Here is a 22289-nt window from a genome sequence, read left to right on the forward strand (position 1 = left end):
GAAAATGAGTCTACTTCACACGAATTCACTGTGAAAGGTTTTTCAGACTTACCAAAACTACAGTTTCTTCTTTTTATAACATTTTTATCAATATACCTCATCATTATCTTCAGTAATCTTATCATTTTTGTATCTATAGTTTTGTACTCTAATTTACACACACCCATGTACATCCTTTTGTGTAACCTAGCAGTCATTGATATCTCATACACCTCAACCATTCTACCCAAACTGTTGGCCATGCTCCTCACTCAGTGTAAGACCATATCCTTTCTAGAATGCTTTATTCAGCTGCATTTTTTCATATCTTTTGCTGGCATAGAAATCTTATTATTGGCTGCCATGGCTTATGATCGCTATGTAGCAATCTGTCGCCCTCTTCATTACTCAATACTTATGAGTCCCAAGCACTGTGCTCAAATAGTACTTGCAGTGTGGGTCATAGGTTTATTCGATCCTGTTGCCCATACAATTTTAATTGCTAACTTTTCATACTGTCGGTCTCACCACATTGATCACTTTTTCTGTGATGTAACCCCATTGCTTAAACTTACCTGTACTGATACATTTACTGTTGAATTATGGACCTACATTGATGGGACTCTCATGACTGTCAGTGCATTTATACTTACATTGATATCTTATGTGTTTATCATTGCCAATATTCTAAAAATACAATCAACAAGTGGTCGACATAAAGCTTTTTCTACCTGTAGCTCTCACATAACTTGCGTTATTATATTTTATGGAACAATTATCAGTTTGTATATGAGACCAACATCTATGTATTCACCAGAACAAAACAAGTTTTTTTCTCTTTTATATATCATACTTATTCCAATGTTGAATCCTCTTCTTTACACCCTGAAGAATGAGGACTTTAAAGGTGTTTTTAAAAGATTAGTAAAAAAAATTTTTTAAATCCGAGCTCTGCATTAATGTAGTCCTATAATTTATACCGGAACGAATTATGAAGTACAATATAACAGATCTATGTGTGGACTCAAGGATTGGATTGAGAAACTAACTGGATTTTGAAAAATCAACATTTGGACACATGATTTGTGATGTAATTCCACATTGTTGAATGCATAATTCATAAATCTACAGATGTTTAATGTCTCTAGTCTTGAAAGAGTACCTGTTGTGTAAACATGTCATTGTGATATTGTATAGACTTCTACTTTACACTTTAGAAATGTCTTTAAAAGGTTGAATAGAGAAGTTGTTCAAATATTCTTTTAACACTCAACTGAAGGCATGTTGAAGTACAAAAAAATACAAAACAGGAAGGATATTTAAGCACCAGTCAATACATAATTGCATACATATCGAGAGGGCATTGCCTAAGAGGGTCTCAGAAGTGTGCCAAATATGAACTGAGATCAAACACATGTCATGGAACTCCATACATTAATATTGGCTATTTATTAGTAAACTTTGTTATAGCTCTTATGTCAGAAACGTTTTACAAGATTGTATTTTTTTTTACTTTACTATTTTCAAAGTGCATCTATAATGTAACTATGTCATGGAAGTACTTTGCCAAATCTAATATTTCTTATAAACATTCTGCAGGCCAATATATGTATTTTACACTAATTCACCTGAATTATACACTTTATTTTCTTTGTCCCAATTTTTTCATCCATCTTGCTTTTTCTGAGCTACTTAAGTCCACCTGTTTAAATTCATCAGTACAAACAGTGCAATTTTATCACCACTTGGTCTCCCTCTTCTTTTCTTTGACCATGTTGCTGCCTTGCTACCTCAGTAGCCTCAGTGTGCTAATTCTCCCAAGCAATAGCCTCTATCTTTTTTTTTTCCCATTTCCTCTCTCAGGTCACCACCTCTTATTTTTTTGTTCTTGAAGGCCCCCTCAACCAACATTCTTCTGAGCCTAACCGCCCCCTCAACTCATAATGATTCTGAATTATCTTGACCTCCAGCTGATGTCCATTCCCAACTCTCATCCATACCTACTTTCTCCTGTACCTTTCTGGCTATCTCTACGTATAACGCTACCCTCACCTCTGCACTGGATGCCGAAGCCCCACTCGAAACATTTACCTCAAGAAGGATGCAACTCCAAATTTGAGACACTAACTTGACCCACTACCTGCAGAGATGCTGCTGAAGGAAGTCATGTACCTTTCTCCATACATTAATCTTTCATTTGTGCAGTGCAGCCCTCATCCTTGCAAAACAATCATACTTTTCCTCTCTCATTCGTTCATGCTCCCACGAGGCCAAGTGTCACTTTGATACATTTTGTCTTCACCCTGTTGAAGCCCCCTTCCCGAACTAACCTGTCAGCAAACAATTTTGCATGCTACTATACTGACAAGATTAAACATTTAAGAAAATAATCACCCCCCCCCCCCCTTTGTTCTTCTCTCTCTCAACCAGACTTGGACAATTCCTTCCCTAACCCTTCTCCCTGGCTACTGAACATGAGATGTCTTTCCTTTTTTTTTCTGCTTGCCCTACCACTTGTTTACTTAATTCTGTCCCATTTCCCCTGATCAGATTTCTTTCCCTTTGTCCTCTGCCATCCTTAATGCATATTTTCAACTGCTCATTTTCTTCTGGCAAACTCACTGCCTTCCTTGAATATGCTACTGTTATACCAATCCAAAAAAAGCCATATTTTGACCCGTCTTCCCTTTTCAACTATCATCTCATATTCCTGCTCCCTTTTTCCTCAAAATGTTAAGAAACACTCGTCTTTACCATTTACCTTGTTTCCTTAATTCAAACTCTCTCCTTGATCCTCTTCAAACTAACTTCCACCTCCTCTACTCTATTGAGACCGCTCTGATTAGTAACAAATTATCTAACCAACGCTAAATCGAAAGGCCACTACCCTATACTTTTGCTTCTTGACCTCTTTTCTACCTTTTACACTGGTTTACACTCCTTCCTGAAACTCTTCAAACCCTTAGTCTCTGTGGGTTTACTAAATGGCAGTAGGCATGTTAGAGGAAAAAAGAAAAGCCTAATTTTTACTGCGATAATGAGTTTATGGGCCACACATCAGTAGATTATTAAGTACCATGATAAGTAATTAGTTCCACTGGTCCTATAAAACATAGCAAAAAGAGCCCAACATATTGAATTTCAGTTACTGCATGGCTGTGGAGAATGCAACTTAAAATAAAACAGATAATACATTGAGATTTCTCTCGTTTTCAAATATGTACTGGGTCCACAAAACATTGCATTGACACAAGAGGGTACAATAAAATATAAAAACAATATTACATAATATATACAAATATTACACAAACTATACAACATTTAACATAGAGCAGGTAAGAAATATATAATCAACCATGACAGGTGCATTCTGTTTTGAGATAAGTAGAGAGGGAAATCTTAAAGTATTTTAGGCATGGGGAAGATTTGAAAGTGTGCGGGAGGTCGTTCCATAATTGCAGTGCTCTGTAAAAAAAAGAGGATTGAGCCATTTTCTTTTTGTAGTGAGGTAGACTAAATAAAGTGTTGATACTGGATCACAGGTTATAGGAGGTGGGAACAGCCGAGGAGAGCATTCTGCTCAGGTAGGGTGGGAGCTTCCCAGAAAAGCTCTTAAACACAAAGCTGGAAAGATGAAGGGTGCATCTGGATTCCAGCAACAGCCAGTTTAGTTATTTTAGCATGTCACAATGAATGGTGGGTCCTGTAATTACATTGTAGCACAAAGCAGCAGAACGAGTTATACAATGTATTAAGTTTATTAAGGTGGGTTTGAGGTACAGGTGCATATACTACATCCACATAATCAATGATTAGCATCAGCATTTGCTGTACAATCCTTTCCTTTACTGTAGGGCTTAGGCAGGATTTTTTTCTGTACAGGGCACCTTTTTTGTTGATAAAGTTTAGATGCACGTTTTTCTATGTGGAGGCCAAAAGATAGATTGGGGTCTAACAACATACTCAGGTATTTGAAAGATTGGACTGCGGTCAGTGTGCTATTTGATTTCGATTTGATGCATAGATGGGAATTTAGTAATTTGTGTAAATGTTCCAAAGATCATTGTGACAGTGTTGTCATTGTTTAGGAAGAGGTTGTTTTTTGCGATCCACTTTTCTACTTCTGTGAACTGGTCTTGGAGCACAGCCTCAAGCTGCGGTAGATCGGATTTGCTTGCATAGATTACTGTGTCATCTGCATACATGTGTACATTTGAGGATTTGCAAACATTAGGCAGATCATTTATAAATAATGTGAATAGTAGGGGGCCGAGAATGGAACCTTCAGGAACACCACATGTGACTGAGAGAGGGAGGGAGTCACTGTCAGAAATGGACACATATTGCAAGCGATCTGATACATACGATCAAAACCAGGTTAGCGGACGATCACCAATACCTGAGTTTTTTAGTTTGTGCAGTAGAATGTTGTGGTCTACTGTGTCAAAGGCAAAATAATAGAAGGAACGTAGAGAGAAAGGACAGGAAAAATAGGTAGAAATAATCCTGATAGAGTGGGTTTCCCTCAATCTGGAGGGAAACTAAAGTGGGAAAAAGTGGGTAGTTAATTCCCAACAATAAAACTTAGCTTTTAATTATAACTAAAAATAAAAGTAGCGGTTGGTATAGTGACCCACCAAAACACAAATATAAATATATATATATATATATATAAAAAATGTGGCAACACCAGGAGACAGTGGAACAAAACAGTGAGCCACTGTGACTTACAAAGTCGAAGGGGTTATACTGTTAATGATACAAAGCCACCAAAGTGTATACAGCGGTGTAAGCTGCTAACTAAATTCCTGCTACTGAGTATATATAGCAGAGCATCTGTTCAAGCGGTATGCTCATTAAATAGATGAGCTTGCCGTTTTCAAAACACTATTTAGAGACATTATAGCGGTAAAGTAGCTGTATGGGTATAATTGACAGTTTAACCAAAACACTTTTGTCAGATATTTTGTAGAGCGTCGTGCAAGCGGTCTGTAATGAAATAAGCTTGCCGTTTATAATGCGCATATATACAGACGTTTAGGTAGTAAGTAGCTGAGTCGGTATATTAGCCAAATTGACCAAACAACTTTTGGCAGATTCTCAGACTGCTAAACCAAGGTTCTGAGAGAGACCGGTAAATTTGCAGTATTTAAATCGCTAATACTGGTAAAGCGTGAAAGGAAGACTGAGCTCCTGAAAAGCTCAAATACAAAACTGATACTCAAAAGGGGAGGGGGAGAGAAAACTGCAGATAATATGGTGTATAGTAAAGGAGACTGCCTGTCACTAGTGACCTTAGCAAGTCGTGCCTTCGAGGGCACCCCTTAGCAAAAAGCCTGATTTCTCCTGATCGCTAGTGCAGTGGTATAAAGTCCCAACCTCCCAGCAGAAAGCCAAAACAGGCTAGAGAGAAATTTAGCTGAACTTGCTTCTAGATAGAGCAGATGAGTCAGTGTTGCCGTGTGTCTAACCCTGTTAGAAAATCTTGGCAGGGATAGAATGTGACACTGATGATGCAGTGTGCTGGATAACGCCAGGTGAGATCCCCTGACGTACGTTTCGCCACCCTGGCTCTTCAGACTGTGTCAAAGGCCTTTGCAGAATCAAGGAAAACAACTCCAGTTAGGTCTCCTTGTTCCATGCCAGTTTGGATGTCATTGCTGACAGCTTTAGTGGAGTGATTTGGGCGAAAACCTGATTGATCAGGGGTCAGATACTTAGATTTGTTGTAATACTCACATAGTTGCGTATGGATGGATTTTTCTAATATTTTTGACATAACTAGGAGCAATGATATTGGACGATAATTAGAAACCAAAGTAATGTCACCACTTTTATGGATAGGCACTACTCGCACAGTCTTCCAAAGTTTGGGTATGTACCCAGACACCAAGGATTTGTTAATTAGGTTTGTGACATGTTTAGCAATTGCTGGCGCAATAAGTTTCAACAGCATTGCTGGGATTGGATCAGGTCCAGACTGTTTTTTCATTTTTAGATTATTAAAGTGTTTCTTAATAGGCACAGGTCTAATATTGAACTTGTCTATATTGGTTCTTTGCAAATTTAGTGGCTTGATTGACACTTGTAATTTCAGGATGAGTTTAATTTATTAGCTTGGCAATCAAGGTGGTGGAGCATCCAACAAAATATTTTTTAAAGGCATATGCTACATCTAAGGGAAGGTGCAGGGTTTGATTGACCACTTTGACAGTGGAAGGTTGGGAGTGGATTAGATAGTTTGTAAGTTATTTATGACTTTCCAAAAGACTATATATCATATGACTCTCGTTTCATTAGCCAATGATTTTTCCATATTTTGAAATATTTTTCCTTATTATTTTCTGCTCCCCAGTGTAGTTCCTCCATTACTCTGGTATTTTCTACCCGGTCCACCCAATTTTCTACTGTCGGTATAGTAGTTTCTTTCCAAAAAATTGGGATTAATGCATTATCCTTGTTAACTAGAAACCACAATAGTTTTTGTTGATTTACATCAGTAAAGACATTATGCCACCCAAGTAAAATCTGCGAGGGAGTTAGACTATAAAATAAAGGTAAAGTTTGTTTACCTTAAAGTGAGATATTGTTCTAAACTTTTCTATTTCAATATTTACTTGCGTCACAGTTTGTATAGGATCTCTTAACGAGAGCAGAATGTCATCTGCAAAGGCAGAGACCTTCAGTTCTCCTCCTTGTAATAAATAATAGATTTTTCCTAATAGCTTGTAAAAAAGGGTTCCATGGCTAAAACAAAAAGAAGGAGGGATAGATGGCATCTCTGCCTTGATCCATTTCCAATAGAGAAAAAAATGAAAACTGTCCATTTACTTTTACACTGCAAGTAGTACCATTATTAAGAGCCTCAACCCACTGTCTGAATCTGCACCCAAACCCCTGTACCTCTAATACAGTGAATAGATAAGACCAGTCCACCCTGTCAAAGGCTTTATCTGCATCTATGGCCAGAAGCACTACAGATTTCTTGGAAGATTTTGCACCATGTATGACACTTAATATTTTAGTAGTATTATCGTGTGCTTCTCTTCATGGCACAAAGCCTGCCTGATCAGGGTGGACCAGTCCATGCAAAAGGGGTTTAAGACGGAGCACCAATATTTTCACATAGTTTTAAATCCATATTTATCAGAGAAATTGGTCTATAACTCGCACACAAGAGAGGGTCTTTTCCTGGTTTTGGAATAAGTGTCATCTAGGTTTGTAACATTGGTGGAGGAAGTGTTATCCCAGGAGTAATTGACTTAAAGGTCTTTAAAAATATTTCACTAAATAAGTCTGTAACAACTTATAATAACAAATCGTAAGAACATCTGGGCCTGGGCTCTTTCCTAATTTCCCTTTCAAACTTTATACCAGTAATAGGGGCATCTAAAGATTCCAACGATTTAGACGATATTTTCTCTATTATATTTGAGCTAATAAATGTAAGTATAGAACCCAATGGTCTAGGAAGGTTGTACAACGCCTTATAGTATAAATAAAATGCCTGCACAATTGATTCTGTTGTTGAATGTTGATTCCCCATTTCATCTTAGATTTTTGCTATATATGAAGGCTGGAGCCTATTTTTCAGGGCCCTTGCTAAAGACTTTCCACACTTATTACCATGTGATTAAAAAGATTTACGTGTGAGCTGAATCGTGTGAGCTGAATCGCTGTACCTGTAAATTAAGCAAACTTTTCAGCTCCATTCTATATGCTACTAAGCGTTCATAAATCTCAAAAGATGGGTTTAACTTTTAGGCCAACTTTTCCGTTTCTATTTTATGAGTTAATGCCACTATATTAACCATGGGCTCCTTTTTTTTTTTATACGCGTTCCCCACTTAATTAAAGTCCTTCTAAGTACACACTTATGTACTTCCCAGATCCAAAAATCCTGAATATCAGTTGATTTATTATCATCAAAGTAAGAAACTATATTTTTTTTAATTCATCCTGTACTCTTTGATCTTCTAATAATGACTCATTCAGGCGTCATCTTGATTTTGGGAAATTATTACCTGGGAGTCTTAGAGTTAAATAAATGAAGGCATGGTCCGACCATGAAATGCTCACAATGGACACATTTTGAGTCAAATAAAGATGGTTATAAAGTATAATCTCTCTCAGTCGGGTTGACAGTTCGCCAACTATCTACCAACTGGTGGGCATGTAAGGTCTTTGTAGTAGGGCTCTCTGATGCTTAAGAGAATCCTTCCCCTTAAATGTACTATCTAGTGATTGATCTAATACTATATTCCAATCCCCTCCTATCACCAAAATACCTTCTATAAAATATTCTAATTTATTCAGAGTGCGCCTAATAAATGTTACTTCTCCATTGGGAGCATAAACATTGGCAAACGTAAATTTTGCATTATTAATTGTGCCCTTAACAAAAACAAACCTACCCTGAGGGTCTGTGACTGAACCAATCAAATTAAAAACAATCTTATTTGAAAAAAGAAATGCCAGTCCTCTTGATATCCCTCCGTAATAATTGCTATAAAATCTCCCCTGAAGTGTGTTTCTTGGATAAAGCACACCTCAGCAGAGCTTTTGTGTATCTCATTCGCAAAAAAATATATATGTTTTTCTGGGGTATTCAGCCCTTAAACATTCAATGTCATAATTTTAAATTGTGTCATTTATATAACGAAATAAAAGAAATCGAAAAAACTAAAAACTGATAATCTCCACCAACATGCTGCAACCTCATCATATCCAAACCTAGTGGAAACTCATTTAGTTGAGTTTCAAGAAAAACATTATTACTGTATGCAATACACTTACTAAACAACAAGAAAAAAACACAAAAAAACAAAAAGGATGGGAAAAATTTGATTTGAGATGGTGCAAGACTTGTCAGGAGCAAAAAAGGGCCTGCAAGAAAATCTGAGCACCTCTCGAGGGTTTAGTGGCATTTAGTAGAGATTAGATAACCAACTGAGCCTTGTAATAATAATACAAAAATAAAAGATAACAGCTAAACAGAAAGCAATGCTACATAGATACAATGAATGCTTTGCTAATCCATGGTGTATTCTCCAATATCAAGGTCTCAAAGTAAAAAAAAATAAAAATAGGCAATTAACTATTCTACACTCGATCCTCCTCTCCCTACCCCTCCACTTAAAATGTGTGGGGAAAAAAGTGAGGGAAGGAGGACCCGAGAATCAAAATGAGAAAAACTCAACAAAAAGGCATTGAGGAAGATCATACAAGCAAGCTGAAAGAGAAAAAGAAATATAAGCACAATCCTTCTTTTAGAATTAACATTTAAGATTAATATCAATAACTGGTTTCCCCTCTTCCTATTAACTCTTTGCTCTTCTGTGATACTGTTATTCAATTTCCAGAATGACCTAAGCCTGTTCAGTCATCAATTTCTGTTATTGGTAATTCTAGAGTCCGTTGGAAGAGATGGACATCTGAAGGTGATACAATTGTCGCTGAAATGCTTTGATGGGCCACAGTTAGACTAAAGGGAAAGGTCCCCCTATATCGTATATTTCTTTCGTTGAGCATTGTAGGGATTGGTCTTAATGCTCTACGTGCTCGTAAAGTTGTTTAAGAAATAACTTGGACATTTTTTACAGAAAAGTCCTCAAATACCCAATCTTTTTGTGATCTTGTCAATCGAAAAATATTTTCTTTCTGGGAAAAATTATGAAAACAACATATAACATCACGTGGATTTGCTAGAGATAAATTTCTGTGTCAAGATAATCTACCCTATCAAATTTAATTGAATTCTCAGTCGGGCACTTTAAAATCTGATTGAATAAGCGTTGCAGTATCTTTTTTTCTCTCCCAGATGGTTCAGGGATTCCTCTTACTCTAAGATTATTTCTCATTCCCTTGTTCTCTAGATCATCTATTTTCTTATGTAAGTACATAAGAGCTTCATTACGAGACTTCAGTGTGATGCTCCATATCTTGTGGCCATTTCTTCACCCTCCTCTTCCAGGGTCTGAACTCTGTATTATTATTATTATTATTATTATTATTATTATTATTATTATATTTATTTAGCGCCAACAGATTCCATAGTGCTTTACAATGGGTGGACTAACAAACATGTAATTGTAACCAGACAAGTTTGACGCACAGAAACAGTGTGGTTGAGGGCCCTGCTCAATGAGCTTACATGCTAGAGGGAGTAGGGTAAAGTGACACAAAAGGTAAGATCATTATGGAGGGATTGTATCTTATCAGGGAAGCTTGCCTCTAGTTTCCCCATCATATTTTCCCTATATGTTCTAGATGGTAATTGAAGCAACAGGGCACAGACTCCTGCCTCCTCCAGGGGTATATCTGCTATTGTGGGGTTCTCAGGGGGACTTTCTTGACTGCCCTGTGAGCTCTCCAGGGGAGTATTATTATTATTGTGAGATCCCCTTACCCCCCTGTTCTGCACAATATTGACCTACCCCAGTTCTCCCACACGTGTTCCCACATATGAACCTCATAATAGGGGACTTCAAATGAGGATTTGAAGCTGTCAGAAAGTTTTCAGCACCAACCTGAGGTGCAATGGCAGCAGCAATGTGTGCAGTGGAGGGGACATAAGTACCTCCAGGTAAATTTGTTCCTTGGACTACAGCCGTGGCCACAGCTGCACGGGAATTCTTCCCTGGCATATCAGATTTCCATTGTGTTTCTTGCAGCCTTTCCGGGGTCAAGGGTCCTTCCAAGGTCCTCTGTTATTTTAGGTGTCCTGGCACCCCCTGTTGCACATCTGTGTCGGCTTGATCGGCTTCTGGCGGCTCGAACAGCGTGTGCGCCTCACATGGCCATCACATCTCTACAATTATTTTTCCTTCTCATAGTATTGAATCTCTTTTTTTGCTCTCTGTGCAAGTTCTGCATCAACCAGCCCTTGCAAGCTGGCTGTCTTAGTATTATCTTTGATTCTGTACGCTCTTTGCACCTCACGTCCAGTCTGTTGTTAAAAACCCTTTCTTAAGATGCTGCTAAGGAGCTTGTTCATGGTCTAGTAATTTCTCTCATTGATTACTGTAACTCTCTCCTAATAGGTCTCCCCAGAAACCATACTGCCATGCTGCAGTTTGCAATGAATGCTGCCGTCAGGCTGATTTCTCTCTCATGTCGCTCCTCTTACTCCTCAACATTCTGTAAATAATTACATTAGCGTCCTGTATCTCAAATGAGTCAATTCAAAATACTAACTCTTACCCATAAAGCTCTAAACAACTCTAGCTTCTGTTATATTTCTTCCCTAATTCATAGGTACTTGGTCTCTCCACTCTGCCAGTGGCCTTCTCCTGTCCACTGTTCGTACCCTTACTGCTAACTCACTCCTGCAGGACTTAGAGTGGATGGCTCCTTACCTTTGGAACAGCCTGTCTACCCCCTTCAGACTCTACTCTAGTCTTCAATCATCTCTTGGTCTCTCCTAATAAGCCACACTCCACTCTTACCTCTAGTTCTGCTTTCTGCTTCTACCCCATCTTATTGTTTGGTTGCTATCTCCCTTTGTGGCATTCTTATTTTGTTTTTATAATCCACATCCTCTTGATTGTAAGCTTGTTTGAGCAGAATACTCATCAACCTATTGTTCTATTTTGCAATTGTCTTATTTACTTGTAAATCCCCCCACCCTCCTTTTATAATATTGCAATGCACTGCTCAATAGATTGGCACTATATAAATGCTAATAATAATAATAATGAATAAATGACAAAAATGTGCTAATCATGTACTTTATTTAACCTGTTTTACTGTTTATTGACTGGCCTTGGGATAATTGACTCTGTCAATGTGTGATTCTCACAGGAGTGTGAGTCTTCAGTAAGTATTGGAAATCAGGATATTTACCTTTTTATTTCTTCAACAATCAATGCTTCTGCTCAGTGACTTTATTTTTTTTCAGGAATCTATGCCACTGAGCTCTATTTAACTATATAACAACATAGGTAAGGTGCAACTTACTGTATTAGATAAGAAAACAATTCTGGAAAGTTATTATAGCTTTGGATTTTTTATTGTAACTTTATGAATATATCAGCTAAATACATGTACCTTGGGGTAGAGAGTGTTGGAAGCAGACAGTCTCTATAATCTTCCCTGCTTCTGTTCAGGGAGGGAAACAAAACTTGACAAAAAGCAGAGATTCTGTCATCAGGTTTTTTTTTTTCAATTCCAGTGATGGGTGCTTAGAAAAGGCTTATTAATGCTAATCACAAAGTAAATTTGATGAAGGCTCCAGAGTAAAGTAAATAAGTACATTTACTTACCTTTACTCCATTGTCACGGTGCTCTCTCAATAGCCAGCCTCGTTTCCATTGCTGAAATCAGCAATCTTGATGATCTCAGCCAATCCAATGCTTCCCCACAGGAAAGAATTGGAAGGCTAGCGTGAATGTATAGCAAAATGTTTTACTGTGCTAATCCTTATCCCTTCATAGAGATGCACTACATCAACACATCTATAAGAGGAATGTCCAGCATCACCATGTAGAGTATGCAGGACCTAACTCAGATTATAGCAACAAACTAGATTCTGGTACTTGTTCCTTGTATGTTCAGCAGCCAGGGCCGGCGCGTCCATAAGGTGGCACAGGCGGCCGCCTTAGGGCGCACCGGCTCTGGGGGCGCAAAATTCCAGTGACCGGCAGGAGGGAAGCTCTCCCTCCTGTCAGGTCACCTTATGGAGGCTTAGAGAGGCTGGGTGGGAAATTTAAATTACATTTAGATTATTAATTACTGTGAGTGTGTGTGTGTGCATGTGAGTGTGTCTGTCAGTGTGTGTGTGTGAGTATGTGTGTCTCTGTGTGTGTGTGTGTGTGTGTGTGCATGTGAGTATGTGTGTCTGTCAGTGTGTGTGTGGGTGAGTCTGTCAGTGTGTGTGTGAGTATATGTGTCTGTGAGTTTGTGTGTGTGTATGTGAGTATGTGTGTCTGTCAGTGTGTGTGTGTGAGTGAGTGTCTGTCAGTGTGTGTGTGTGTGTGTGTGTGTGTGTGTGTGCATGTGAGTATGTGTGTCTGTCAGTGCATGTGAGTATGTGTGTCTGTGAGTTTGTGTGTGTGTGTGTGGATGTGTGGGCATGTGAGTGTGTGTGTGTCTGTCAGTGTGTGTTTGTCAATGAGTCTGTCAGTGTTTGTGTGTCTGTCAGTGTGCGTGTGAGTGTCTGTCAATGAATGAGTGTGTCAGACAAGTGAGTCTGTGTGTTTGTCATTGAGTGTGTGTGACTGTCAGTGTTTATACACCCCTGACTGTAGCGTGGCCAAGTGGAGTGTACCGTGGTACAGGAACTTCTGTTTCCTGTACCTGGCAGGACTGATAGGAAAAGCTCCCTGTACCGGGATTCGCTCCGCTCAGCCACGCTACAAGAAAGGTAGGAGGCACACCAGGAATGACGTCTTCCTCAGCTCTACTTTCTCATTGCCCGCATTTTACCTATAAGTCCACCCTGTTTGGGCAGATACTAGTTCAGTCCGTATTTTATTAGTATTATTCATAATCATTTTATGAATAAACTCTTAAACTTGTACCCACTATTTTAACTCTTATAGACCTTTTAACCCCTTAAGGACACATGACATGTGTGACATGTCATGATTCCCTTTTATTACAGAAGTTTGGTCCTTAAGGGGTTAATAATATTCTTAATGTGTGTCCCTTTAAATATGTAATGTGTTTTATAGCATTTGGTTTTTATTATTTATTTTACATTTTTTTAATTTATAGTTATCTTTCATAGGAATCTGGTCTTTATTTACTATTTATTTTTGGTCAATTATAATTTTTTTTCTTTTGTTTGTGTTTTACTAATACTTTTAGTTCCTGCCTGGGGAACTTCATTTCCCTGCATGCTTTTATATCTTATTCTTATTGCTGTGGGCATCTAATAGATGAAACCTGGATAGATGAAACCTTCTGTGTGTGTGTGTGTGGATGTGTGGGCATGTGAGTGTGTGTGTGTCTGTCAGTGTGTGTTTGTCAATGAGTCTGTCAGTGTTTGTGTGTCTGTCAGTGTGCGTGTGAGTGTCTGTCAATGAATGAGTGTGTCAGACAAGTGAGTCTGTGTGTTTGTCATTGAGTGTGTGTGACTGTCAGTGTTTATACACCCCTGACTGTAGCGTGGCCAAGTGGAGTGTACCGTGGTACAGGAACTTCTGTTTCCTGTACCTGGCAGGACTGATAGGAAAAGCTCCCTGTACCGGGATTCGCTCCGCTCAGCCACGCTACAAGAAAGGTAGGAGGCACACCAGGAAGGGGAGGGGACCACTATGAGGGTGGGTGGTGCACCAAAGGACAGGGAGAGGAGGGGAGAGATACCCTAAGGTACAGGAAAAGGAGGGAGGGGGGAGAGGAACACTAAGCGACAGGGAACAGGGGGGGAGGGGAGAGGAACACTAAGGGACAGGGAAAAGAGGGGGGTAGAGAAAGGAACACTGAGGGACAGGGAAAGGAGGAGAGAGGGGAGAGGAACAGTAAGGGTCAGAGAAGGGAGGGGACCATTAAGGGACGGGGAGAGGGGCTGGATGTGAAAGAAACACACAGCGGGGCTTGAGAAAGAAAGAGCCACACACAAAGGAGCTGGGAAGAGTAAAAGACATAAAGGGACTGGGACAAAAGGAGTCACACAAAGGGGCTGGGAGGAGTAAGACACACAAAATGTGGGAGGATGTAAGAGTCATACAAAGAGGAGAGATAGGAGACACACAAAGGCAAAAATAGGAGATAAAATACACTAAAGGGAGTCAGATATTTAAAAGACGGGATAAGAAACACAAAAGGGAGGTTAAGAGGCACACAGGTGAAGATGTTTTTGGGGGGGCGGAAAAATGCATCTTCGCCTATGTACCCAAAATTATTTGCACCGGCCCTGTCAGCAGCTAAACCTTCCCAAACTAGAGTCTCTTCTTTCTGGTTGTTGATGCAAATAGGGCGGAGAATGTAGGTGTTAAAGTTGTGACTTAAATATGAATATTAATTTAATAATTAATATATAATAATTAAGCAACAAATAACAACATTAATATTTTTTAGAGTTCGGTATTATGGTTGAATATATAATAGGAAATACACAAAACATTGTAGTATTAAATGTATATTTAATATAATTATAATAACAATTAAACACATGCTAGCAGAATGTCAATTTACCATAATAACAATTAAACACATGCTAGCAGAATGTCAATTTACCATAATAATTACACAATACAAAACTACAAAAGGTTGCCACACGTTTTACAAAAGGCTATTACAATTGCTAATTTATATTACTTACAAGGCCCCAGCCCTTTGGCTGGGGTTGTCAGAGCTGGTACTACATCTTAGGTCCAGTCAGGTACAGGCAAAAAGAGACAGAGTTTCTCCTACATCTGGTTTTTATTCAGTGTAAGTAGGCTGGCCTGTGATGTCACTGCCAGAAGCACATGTCTTCCTACACACTGCCCCTAGTGGTGCCTCCAAAGCATTACACTAAATATGCTTTATTTATGATGTAAAGTCATTAATTAATTGATACCATTACAGTAGGGAAACAGCACTTTACAGATAAAATCCTTGTGTAGAATCCAATGGAGCAATATAAAAGAAAACAACTAAATGGGACAGGAATGCAAAAATAGTGTAGTATGTCTAGAAAGAGTAGAGGCAAAAAATAAAGAAGTATTGCACTCACACTTTTCTGGAGCTATTGATCAGCTCCAGATCATAGCGTATGGATGGTATAATCCCCATCTGTGGATGTATAGATGGTCCTGTTCCCCTCTGGTATCGTGTCTTTATGCCAATAAGCCACATTGTATATCCAGGATGATGCTCCACTGATATGTGAAGAGTATAAAAAACACAAATCGTGCTCTCGGTTTTTATAAAACAAATAAAATAAGAAAGGAGATTTACTCACAATGGATGAGCAGATATGAATTGCTCAATCCTTAACAGCATAGGTGGTTTGTCCCCCACCCAGGAATGTGAGATGCAGCTTCTCCAATATGTTCAATAAAGGTCCAAATGTAAAATACAAACTAATTTTATTGTAAAATGAAATAAAAAGTATATAAGTAACACACTAACACGTTTCACCTTTACAGAAGGCTTTTTCAAAGTGTTACAGGAAGGGACCTTCACTCTTTAAATAGCTGTAAAATTCAAATAAAATGGTCAGATGATGTCACTGATCATGTGACCTGGACATTAACCTTAAAACATGAAATAAGAACAATATAGAAATAAAACATGAAAATAAATGTCCAAATACTATTAATATATTTAAAATAATGAATATTGGCAAAAGAGTATATTGAAAGAGAAAATCTCTCTTTAAAGGGGTTCCAAGATGGCCGCTGCGGTGTACCAAGATGGCGGCCGTCGGACAGCTAGAGGAGAAACCTGAAAAAAACCTATGTACCTGGGTCTACCCAGGACAGGGAAGGGGGAGGCTAAAAATGAATCTAAAATGAGGGATTTATTAGACACATGGGTGCCCGAAAGAAGGTACACCTGTTAGGTGTGTAAATATGGTGCCGCAGTCCGCACCACGTGTCGCCACGAACCGCGATGCCTAAGCAACCCAAAACAGTAATTAAGAAGAGACACAGTGCAGTGCTCCTGGTGGAAAAGAGGTGGTGATTATTAATCAGAGGACAGGCAAACCATCCAGGTTTCATCTATTAGATGCCCACAGCAATAAGAATAAGATATAAAAGCATGCAGGGAAATGAAGTTCCCCAGGCAGGAACTAAAAGTATTAGTAAAACACAAACAAAAGAAAAAAAATTATAATTGACCAAAAATAAATAGTAAATAAAGACCAGATTCCTATGAAAGATAACTATAAATTAAAAAAATGTAAAATAAATAATAAAAACCAAATGCTATAAAACACATTACATATTTAAAGGGACACACATTAAGAATATTATTAACCCCTTAAGGACCAAACTTCTGTAATAAAAGGGAATCATGACATGTCACACATGTCATGTGTCCTTAAGGGGTTAAAAGGTCTATAAGAGTTAAAATAGTGGGTACAAGTTTAAGAGTTTATTCATAAAATGATTATGAATAATACTAATAAAATACGGACTGAACTAGTATCTGCCCAAACAGGGTGGACTTATAGGTAAAATGCGGGCAATGAGAAAGTAGAGCTGAGGAAGACGTCATTACGCATCATTACGCTACCGACGTCACTATGCACGCAAGTGGTCATTAACCCCGCCTCCTGGAAGCATCAAGCAGAATCTGAAGCCCACCTGCGAGATTTTGGCCAAATTGAAAGGATCAAACAAGGGCCTTTTTCTCTTCCCTTTCCTCTTTGTTTTATGCAAATGTATGGACACCTAAATACATTATATGAAACCTTTTTTGAATGGTCTGAGGAAAACATCATTTTGTAAGTTGTGAAGGTTTTTAAAGTGTATTTTTGCACCTTTTCTTCTACTGCATTTTGCACTTTACTCCTTTATATATTTTGGCACAAACACTTAGAGAGTGTTGTAAACAAGAGTATTTTGCACTTTATTAACTCCTTCCCGACCGGTGATGGAAATTTTCCGTCAACCTTGTCCTTCAGTTAAGGACCGTTGACGGAAAATGTCCGTCATTTACTAAAGTTAACCCCAGATCGCCGCAATTGCGGCGATCGCGGGGTTAACGGTGCTCTGGTCTGCCAGGAGCACCCGATCGGGCTGCCCCAGCACCGGTGCTCGCTCTGACAGCATGTCAGAGCGAGCACATGTGCTCCAAATACTGACCTTCCGCCTCCCTGCACGTCCGGGTTCTGTGTGAAGTGCAGGGAGACGGATCTTCACTGATCCTGCCCCCTGTGTAAAAAAAAAAAATTAAAGTTAAATGCCATCCCCCCTTTCCCCTGTTTTAATAAAATTAACCCCTTCCCTGTCAATTGATCACTGACTACAGTGATCAATCGGCAGGGTATACATTTTAATGTCATCTGATTTTTTTTTTTAACCCCTGCGGGTTAATTATTATTTTTTTTAACCCTCAGGGGTTATATATATATTTAGCTAGCTGAGATGGGTGGAAGTTAGTGGGGAATAGGGGAATTTGGTGTTAGGCTAACTAGGGGTTAACGTTAAATTTTTTTTAAAATAAGCTTTAAAAAGGTAAAAAAAAATGTTTTAACTGTTTTAGTAACGTTTAAGTAAAAAAAAAAAATACCACCCCCCTTTACCCAGTCTAAATAAAAATTAACCCCTTTCCTGCCAGTTGATCACTGCCTACAGTGATCAACATACAGATCGCAGTATTATACTGTGATCTAATTTTTTTTAACCCCTGAGGATTAACTTTTACTTATTTTTTTAACCCTCAGGGGTTCAATTTATTTAATTAATTCATTTAAATATTTTATAATTATATATTTTGCTAGCTGGGGTGGGTGGGAGTTATGGGAAAATGGGGAATTTACTGTTAGTGCTGCTTACTGCTAGTTAGGGGTTAACGGTAAAAGAAAAGTTTAGAAAAAAATGTAAAAGTGTAAAAAAGTTAAGAAAATGTAAAACATTTAAGCAAGAAAATGCAAAAATTGCTTGTGTCATTAAGCGTAAGACAAGCTTCTGCGTAAGACAAGCTTCTGAAGCTGTGTCCTTAAGGGGTTAAGTAATTGCAATTTTTGCACAAATAGGGGTTTGCATTTTCACTTTACATTAAGGTGGTAAAGGCACAGCGCAGCTTTTTTCATTTTTTGACACATATAGATTTTTACATTAAGTGCTCCCTATTCCCAGCAGAAAACATGCACACAGGGACACATGCACACAGTGGAGCAGGTTGCCTCATGTTACAGTATTAATGTTATTATACCCTAAATGCTCCCTATATAAAGTGCAAACTATTACCCATGTGCACACACTATGCTTAAAAGTGCAGAATAAAAGCTCTCAGAATCATCTGCAGAACCTTTATACCGAGAGTTTAAACAACATACTTTATTAAGCATTATGGAGATACATTCACTATATGTAAGTACTGACTGAGTACATTTTACTTATTGTAACTAATATAGGAATTATTGTAACTACTATAGGAATAGATATGCAGGGATCCTCTAACAAGTTGCATAATCAGATTTGGTTGGCAACCCAGATCCAGAAGCCACATAGTTGTTTACTGTGACAATGCAATTGTAAAATCTTGGCCAGATTTACTAAATTGCAAAATGTCTACAATTAGGTTAAAAATAGGCTATTACACAGAGCCCTATGGAGTCTCTTCAGTATTGTGATTTGAAACATGGCTCGCAGAATTAAGGCTGTAATAGTAATAAGATTTAAAAAAATATTAATCTAGTAATCAGAAATCTCATTCAGACTTTTAAGCTGCCTCGCTGCCTGATGAGGAAAAGGAAGGTGAATGTGTTAAGTTCCCTGCTGTGAGCATATTACTGTGTGAATCTAACCAGGAGATTCCCAACAAAACATCATAAATTAGAGTAAAATGAACACATTAAATGACTCAAAACACCAGAAACGTACAGTCAAATTAAATAAATGTAGAAAGGTTCAAAAATATCAATATTCTAACAAAATAAAATATTGTAACTTACTGTAAGCAATAAAATAGGTGTGGAAGCAACAGTATATTAAATTATATAGTACATATTATATATAATATTTAACTTTTTTTGTTTGGATTATTTATAATGTAGAAGTCTCCTGGATCAAGAGAAGATAGTATTCATTATATAGCATTTCTGTAGGAAATTGGACAAAATTCAAGCATCAGGTCTTAAATCTTAAATTAAATATACTAACAGTAGACAATATAGCACATAAAAATGAAATCAATAAACCTGCCTCTCATAGTCACTTAAACCTCACACCCAGGGTTGACTTACGATGTACGTACTCTGTTCTGTGTGCAAAGTAGTATTGGTAGTTTGTTTTTGTTTTTTTAAAATAACATGTAGATGTGGCATTCTTGCAGGAGACCCACTGGACCAAAGAAAGTATAAAAAAATACCTCATTAAAGGGTTACTCTAATATTATAAATTCTTCTTTAGTGAAAGAGAAAAAAAAAAAGGAGCGGCAATTCTAATCTCTGATCATATAAATTTTGAAAATATCTATCAAGAGATAGATTATGAAGCCAGATATATTTTATTGATCTGTAAAATAAATTAGATATAATATACATTATTTAACGTATATGCACCTAATAAAGGCCCAGTTGGTCTCCTCAAGAAGGTATGTGTTAAACTGGAGAAATTTACACAAGGTTTGCTGATAATAGCTGGAGATCTTAATATGATATTGGACAAAAAAAAAAAGCTAAGAAATATTTAGGGGTAAAGAAAAAGTCTATTGAACTTAAATCAAACAAAAAATGTTCAGTCACTTTTGGGAGAATATAATTTATATGATCTATGGAAAACTATGCACCCAGATTAGGAAGATTTTACACACTTCTCATGGGTCCATTATTCATATTCACAAACAGATTTTTTTTCTAGGAAGATCATCTCTTATACAGCAAATTGAAAAAAAAATATATCAAATAATTAACATGGACAGATCATAATGGAGTCTTAATGGAAAACAGGGATAGACAACAAATATTTGTTAGACCAGATTGGAAAATTGACAATAGTTTATTAATATCAGAAAAGGGTAAGGATTATGTAAATAGGATGACCAATTGTTTCTTTGAAGAAAACAAAACTGAAGACATCTCCACTAGAGTTGAGCAGACACCTTGATGTTCGGGTTCACCGAGTTCGGCCGAACTTCAGCAAAAAGTTTGAGTTTGGGCTTGAACTTGACCTGAGCTTGACCCCGAACCTGAACCCCATTGAAGTCAATGGTGGCCCGAACATTTGGGCACTAAAATGCCTCTAAAAATGTCCTAGAAATGGCTAGAGGGCTGCAAAAGGAAGTAAATGTTAGAAAGAGTAGGGCAAGTGCCCTGCAAACAAATGTGGATAGAGTAAACACTTAAAATAACATAAAATACATAGAAATTAAAAATACAGTTGAGCCCTAAAATAGCACTAGATGGAATCTTTGATTTTAGCTTTGGAAGAACATAAATCAAAAGCATGGCTGTCAGGAGGATCACCAGAATTATCAATTTGAGAGAGGGTTGGAGTGCAGGGTAATCTCTTTCATTGTTCAAACTGAGCTCAACTGCTGATACATGGAGAAAAGGCCTTCACAAGCCTCTGCTATTGTGTACATAGTTTATACTAAGTGACCCATAGGTTGAGGAGGTGGTGACTGCGGCGATGTAGGTGGAAGCGGCGGTGGAGGAGGTAGCCAACACTGTTTATATATATATATATATATATATATATATATATATATATATATATATATATATATATATATATATATATATATATATTATTTTAATTGGGATAGCCCCCAAAATATTGGGACATATAAAAAAAAGAAAACAAAGAATAAGTGCACTTAAGTAAAACAATAGCTGAGTGAGGCCAGTACAGGGTGCACAAGGTACAGGGTGGCTTGACAATTGTGTACCTGGCCTATGCTGGTGCAGGAGCCCACCCTCCAAGCCACTTGTGAATGACTGGCCTGATAACCATGGAAATTACCCCTCTTTCTCCTCCTCTTCCTCCTGTGCCACCTATCCACCTATCCACCTATCACCTGTACTTGTTCTGGCCTCACCATTTGTAGAGCGGCATTCAGGCCAACCAAATAACGCTGAAGGTTCTTTCACCTACTCTTACCTGAGGAAGGTGTTTCACTTGTGCGTGTAGCTGGCACAGATCGACCACGTCCTCTCCTTGCAACAGGAGCTCCACCAACACCAGCAGCACCACGACCAGCGCCATGTCCCTTATTTGATGCTCTCCTCATTCTTTGCATTCACCGACCAAACTAACAGATGGTTTATGTCAGGCGACAATGTAACCGCCAATAGTCAACAATTTTTTATTTTAATGGACTGCAAGAAATGCACCGCAGGCCGCAAATGTACTATTTCACAGTTTAGCACCAAAACAATTAGAATGTTTACAATTGCACTGTAACCGCAGTATTTGAAGCTTCTATTTGACTCTTAGATATGAAGTGCAAGCCGCAAATGTACTATTTAGCAGTTTAGCAGCAAAATAATTGGAATGTTTACAACTGCGCAGTAAGTGCACTATTTGACGCTTCGATTTGACTCTCAGATATGAAGTGCACCCCCAAAATGTACTATTTGGCACCAAAACAATAAGAATGTTTACAACTGCGCTGTAAGCGCACTATTAGACGCTTCTATTTGACTCTTCGATATGAAGAGTAGGCCCCAAAATGTACTATTTATCAGTTTAGCACCAAAATAATTG

General features: G+C 38.0%; 1 protein-coding gene across 1 annotated transcript; it reads left to right on the forward strand.

Moving 5' to 3' along the window:
• Positions 1–342: 342 nt before the first annotated feature.
• Positions 343–921, forward strand: LOC134574659 (olfactory receptor 5AR1-like). Its single transcript, XM_063433787.1, has one exon. The coding sequence runs from the start codon at positions 343–345 to the stop codon at positions 919–921; it is 579 nt and encodes a 192-aa protein (XP_063289857.1).
• The last annotated feature ends 21368 nt before the right edge of the window (positions 922–22289 follow it).

The sequence above is a fragment of the Pelobates fuscus genome, chromosome 10 (assembly GCF_036172605.1).
Source record: "Pelobates fuscus isolate aPelFus1 chromosome 10, aPelFus1.pri, whole genome shotgun sequence".
Taxonomy (NCBI): Eukaryota; Metazoa; Chordata; class Amphibia; order Anura; family Pelobatidae; genus Pelobates; species Pelobates fuscus.